Source organism: Cydia strobilella, chromosome 5 (assembly GCF_947568885.1).
Source record: "Cydia strobilella chromosome 5, ilCydStro3.1, whole genome shotgun sequence".
NCBI classification, from domain to species: domain Eukaryota; kingdom Metazoa; phylum Arthropoda; class Insecta; order Lepidoptera; family Tortricidae; genus Cydia; species Cydia strobilella.
In genome coordinates this window covers 12813393-12819464 of record NC_086045.1, presented here as the reverse complement: position 1 = coordinate 12819464, position 6072 = coordinate 12813393, and the positions used below count along the sequence as shown (strand labels likewise).

The 6072-nt window shown below is 49.7% G+C and overlaps 1 protein-coding gene across 1 annotated transcript; it reads right to left on the bottom strand.

Moving 5' to 3' along the window:
- Positions 1–1719: 1719 nt before the first annotated feature.
- LOC134741770 (uncharacterized) lies at positions 1720–3498 on the bottom strand. Its single transcript, XM_063674664.1, has one exon. The coding sequence runs from the start codon at positions 3496–3498 to the stop codon at positions 1720–1722; it is 1779 nt and encodes a 592-aa protein (XP_063530734.1).
- Positions 3499–6072: the final 2574 nt, after the last annotated feature.

Genomic DNA, 6072 nt, shown 5'->3' with positions numbered 1-6072 from the left:
AATTTTTTGACATGCCACTTACCTTATAATATAATGATAAATTATGAATTTGAAACATATAAATGAATACATGAAACGTATAAATAATTATAAATTCTAAATATAATATAGTTAGATCAATGTAACAAATAAACATATATGTAATGAATTGTAAATATAATTGTCATTAAGACTGTCTGCCTAAAAAACCTCAACTTTACCACGTGTATGTAGATTGTAGGTTTAATATGTATAAAACATAAACAGACCTGTAACGATTGTTATCAATAAAATTTCATTTTCATTTTCATTTTCCACTAGGTACAGCCAGGGTTCAGCATCAGCTTTATCTTGGGTACTGCTCTCCCAAGTGCTCATTAAGACGTGTTGGACGACCAAAACAGCGTGTGCCTATGTTACACCAAACCTGAGTTCCACTAGGTACAGCCGGGGTTCAGCATCAGCTCTATCTTGGGTACTGCTCTCCCAAGTGCTTATCAAGGCGTGTCGGATGACCAAAACAGCGTTTGCCTACTTTGCACCAAACCTGAGTTCCACTATTAGGTACAGCTCTCCCAAGTGCTCATCAAGGCGTGTCGGATGACCAAAACAGCGTTTGCCTATGTTACACCAAACCTGAGTTCCAATAGGTACAGCCGGAGTTCAGCATCAGCTCTATCTTGGGTACTGCTCTCCCAAGTGCTCATCAAGGCGTGTCGGATGACCAAAACAGCGTTTGCCTATGTTGCACCAAACCTGAGTTCCACTAGGTATAGCCAGGGTTCAGCATCAGCTCTATCTTGGGAACTGCTCTCCCAAGTACTCATTAAGACGTGTTGGATGCCCAAAACAGCGTGTGCCTATGTTACACCAAACCTGAGTTCCACTAGGTACAGCCGGGGTTCAGCATCCGCTCTATCTTGGGTACTGCTCTCCCAAGTGCTCATCAAGGCGTGTCGGATGACCAAAACAGCGTTTGTCTACGTTGTACCAAACCTGAGTTCCACTAGGTACAACCAGGCTTCAGCATCAGCATTATCTTGGGTACTGCTCCCCCAAGTGCTCATTAAGACGTGTTGGATGACCAAAATTGCGTGTGCCTATGTTGCACCAAACCTAAGTTCCACTAGGTACAGCCAGGGTTCAGCATCAGCTCAGCTCTATGTATACTAAAACCTTCTCCAGAATGTAACAAAGGTTAGGTTAGGTTTTTTTTTTTTTTTCTCTGTATCCTCCAACATGATCGGAGCCTATGTTAGCGTGTATCTTTCATTCCAGTTCTCGCTTTTATTCTTCTCGCACTTTCATGCTTCATACTATCTTTCTTTCATTCATCGTCTTGCATTGCTTTTTCTGGGTGGGACTCCCAGCTACGTTTGCCTGTTCTATACTATATATTTATTTCTTCCTTTAATTGTTTTAGGGGTTGTACTTGGTGGTCTTTCCATTGGGGGTTGTAAATAATCAAGAATACAAGTTGTTGTCCATTCAAGGTGGTTCGGGTTTTACATTTCTCTCTTTGTAAGTTTTTCTGTTTACTCTACGCTATTCACATTTTTGTTTCCTTATTCTATTATTTTATGCTTATTAACCTTATTACTATGGGTCGGGAGTAGATTTTACATAGGTGGTTTTTTTGTTTATTGTACATATTGCATTGTCTTTTACATTAGAGCTATACTTGTTTACTCCAGATAAACATCATGTTTATTATTATAATATACACTGTTTATCCTATATCTACTTATTTCTATTTATTACTATTCTTACAATTTTTCCACAATATTCTAAGAACGTATCTCTAATATTCTTGTTTTGCATTATTTTACTGATATTTTCTATCTCAATCCCTTCCTCAATCTTATTTTCTATATCGTGCCTTTGTGTGCTAAACTGAGGGCACTCCGCTATTAAATGCGGAATGCTCTCCGGTTTGCCGGGTTCACATATGCATGATGGGTTCTCCTTGCACTTAAATCTGTGTAAGTACTCGGAGAATCCACCATGCCCTGTCATTAGCTGTGTCATTGGATTCGTGAATTCGATTTTGCGCACCGTCCTGTACGCCGCCACCGCATCCGGGAAGAACAACTTTGTTGTTGAGGCTGTCTCGCCTGTCGTGTATCTCCGATTCCATTCGTCAAGCGTCGCCATACGAATGTTTCGCTTGACGAATGAAACCGGGCACTGGTCATAATCACGCTTACGTTTGGAGTCTGCAGCTGCTCTCTTGGCGAGTTCATCCGCCCTTTCATTACCTTCCAACCCCGCATGTGCTTTTATCCAATGCAAAGCGATAGTTTTGCCTTGGTGGGATATTGCTCTTATATTATCTCTCGCTTCGACTGCTAAGGGGTGGAGGCAACTATAGTTCTGGATGGTTTGGAGGGCTGCCATGGAGTCGCTGTAGACTCCAAACGTGTTTGCTTTGTTGTTCTTAACTTCTCTTGTGGCCACGCAAATAGCCAGAAGTTCCGCCTGGTAGACAGTGCAGAACTTAGGTAAAGTCAGTTGTCGGGCTTTTATCTCGGTTTCACCCCGCCATATAGACAGTGAGGCTCCGACTCCGCCCCCGATCTTACTACCGTCAGTGTAAATTCGCACTTCGTAATTACTGTAATTGTTAACGTCGTTTTGGTCTGTCAGGCATGTTAGTTTCAGTTCTTCGCGTTCCGCGGGATGAGGCATTTCTTCTGCTGGCGCCATCCTCTCCACCTCCCAGTCACCCAACCCTGGCTGGGGTACGCCTCTTTTGGCCTCGTATAACGAGGCCGCCTCGCGGACTCGGAGGTCAAGAGGGAGCACCCCTGCCAGGATGAGCGCAGAGTTAAGGGAGACAGTGCGGTACGCTTTGCACAGCTTTTGCGCTATCCCTCGTTGCACCGCTGCCAGCTGCTTCTGGACGCTTATTTTTGTTGCGGCCGGGGCCCATACGCTTGCAGCGTACAGGATTATTGGTTCCACAGTCGCTACGTATATGGTCCTAATAACCTCGGGGTGAAGTCCCCAGCTTGCCTTTGCCGCTCTGGAGAGCTGCTTGTGGATTCCCACTGCCTTTTTGCAGACGTTCGAGACATGTGCGTTGAAAGTGAGCTTGTCATCGATGGTAACACCTAGCATTTTTATTTCCTTGACCATCTCTATGTTTGTCCCGCCCATGCACAGGCGTGGGGTGTCGTACTTCAATTTCCGTGTAATGAGCATTGCATTGGTCTTGTGCGGCGCGAATTTCAATTTGTTTCTGACTCCCCATTCACGAGCATGTTCGAGAGCTGAGTTGGCCTTGGCCTCGATTTCCATTGCGGTGTCTCCATCGACTACAAGTGCTACATCGTCCGCGAACGCCTGGCAGTAGTCGCCCCTGCTTTGGAGGCTTTTGAGCAGTGGGTCCAGCAGCAGATTCCAGAGGATGGGTCCTGCTATCGACCCTTGCACGCAGCCTTTACTAGTTGCCACACCATGCTGTTCACCCGCATACCGCACCGTGACGCTTCTGTCCTTTAGGTAACTGTCCATCATTTGTCTCAGACCAACGGGGCAGTTTTCCTCGGCCAGTCGGACCCTGATGGCGGGCCGGTTAGGTTAGGTTAGGTTAGGTTATATCTGTGCAACAGATTGGGATATCTGTGCAACAGATTGGGCCGAGAACCGACGGCAATATGCCACGAGTGTGGTGCTGCCGAAGACACGTCACAACATACTCTGGCTATATGCCCAGCTTGGACAGAACAGCGGGCCACACTCGTGGCAGTAGTGGGGCGCGATCTCTCCCTGCCTGCCGTGGTGAAAACTATGGCAGACAGCGACAGATCATGGAAAGCGGTGGTCTCTTTCTGCGAAGCCGTAATGGCAAGAAAAGAGACCGCGGAAAGAGAAAGGGAAGAAGACCCGGCCTCCCATCCGATGCGCCGCAAGCGCGTAGGACGGAGGCGTTTGGCGTGCGTCCGTCGACTTCCCCCTTAACGGTACCCGTGGGCGGCAGGCTCGGGGACGTCTGCCGCCTACACGAGGGTCCCGGGGATGGTTAGTACGCCAAATAAGGGCGTACTCCAAGCTGAAGAGGAGTACTTCCTCCGAGGATGAGTCCGCAGTTCGGACAGCGGCTGGCGGGGTTTCGGAAGCGTGATCTCGGTCGTTCCCCGTGCCCCGCCTTATAGCCTCGAGGCGGCCAATAGAGGGGTTTTTAGTGGGTACACCTGGGGCCTCATTAGCCCACAACAGGGAGTCCCACATAACCATCCCGGCCCGTCCCCGCGCCGGGTGGTATGCGTAAAGCATTTTCCCCTCTTAAAAAAAAAAAAAAAAAAAAAAAAAAAAAAAAAAAAAAAAAAAAAAAAAAAAAAAAAAAAAAAAAAAAAAAAAAAAAAAAGAGGGCACACCGCTCAAGGACAGATACATACGACGACCATGGCAAATGCTTACTGGACAACGATGCAGGCGGATTAGTACTTAGATTACGCGGAGGAGGGGACGAGGAAGGTGCGAAGGCGGCACCCTCTTCAAACCCCCCAATTATGGAGTTTCGCCCAATTCGGGACCAATGGGGGCGTTTTATACGCCACACCGTCCCTGATATCGAGGACGGAGAGAAGGAGGCACCCGTGGCACCGCAGGAGTTCGTGCGGTCACCCACACCAATTCTCACGAGGGTGTTTTGTGGGAGGAGGGCTCGTGGTGCGCCGGATACGCTCTCCCCTGGTAGGGAGGAGTTCTTTTCCCCTGCGAAAGTAGACACTCGCGACCTTCCTAGTGAAGAGGATTACTATTCGCCTCTGACGATGGCGACGGATGCCGATACCGAGACAGCTGATTCCGACTGGTCGCTGCCTACCCCCGCCTCAAACCGACCCGGAAATGTACGGAAGCGGCTGCTGAGCGAGGACAAGGGGTCGGAAGTATCCAGTGATGACGCTTCCGACCCCGGAGCGAGGCCTAGCTCTGGACCAAATAAGAGAGGGCGAGGCCACTACGCAAGGGTGGCCCGGGACAAAACTGAATCCCCGAAGCTGAAGCGTGAGGAACCCAAGCCCACCCCACAACTCACGGAATCCACGGCCGGGTCGTCAATGGCAGCAGCCTTCTCACAGAGTGGAGTGTCGGATGTGCGTAGTGCAAAGGCGGTGATTTCGTGCACGGAAGTTGCAGCCGAACCCTCGGCGAAAGCAGAGGCTTTGGCTAAATGGAGGAGATCGCTCCCAGATTTACGGGTGCTTCTAACCCGCTGCGATCGCGAGCTTGTAGCCCGGGCACCTACTCTGAAGAGTACTAGGAGGGGGTCGGAGGCTGGAGCCCCCAGGGAGAAAGAGACGGATGCCCGCGTCGGTGCAAAGGAGGCGGAGGTCGAGCTTGATGCGAGGAGCATGACGGTTGGGCCCTCTGAGCCGACTAGAAGCGGCAAACATAGCAATGGGGACCAGGCCGTAGAAGATAAGAGGATCCCGGTAGAGGGTGACACAAACAAGAGAACTCCAGGTCACCAAAGCGATGAGGAGACAATTAAAGAGGTGGCGGGTGTGGTTATGAAGGATGGTATCCCCACCGGAAAGCACTGGTGCAAACATGGCAAAGATGGCGGTACCTCTGGCTCCGAGAGCGATCTTGGGGCTTGCAGCCAGGAAGGCACACCATTGCGCAACAAATATTTGAAGGTGACACCCAAACGGGCCAGGGGTAGGGGCCGGCCGCAAACCACAGGTTCGCCTGGCCATTGCCAGGAGGACCTTACAGGGACTGCCATTGAGTCGAAGGTCCAGGATGCCCTAAATGCTGTGAAGCATGTGATTGACACATCGGGCCATCTAAAAGGCACGCACCAAAAAATTCTAAAGGACTCAATCACGACTATTAGGGGTGCCTTCGAGGAGCTGAGAACGCGAACTGCGACAGAGGAGGTTGCTCGCCTAGAAGCAGCCAACGCGCGGCTCACTTGCCAGCTAGCGGAGGTTCGTAGGCAGGTGCAAGAAATTCGAAGCCAACCTGCTGCATTAGCTGAGCCAGACATTCGCCGGCTCGTAGAAGAGGTCTCGAGATCCACTCACGACCAGCTCAGCAAAATGCTTAATGCACGCATGGACGGCATTGAATGCCGTCTGC

Excerpts from the sequence above, each read along its gene's own strand:
- LOC134741770 (XM_063674664.1), bottom strand. The coding sequence starts at position 3,498 with ATGATGGACAGTTACCTAAAGGACAGAAGCGTCACGGTGCGGTATGCG.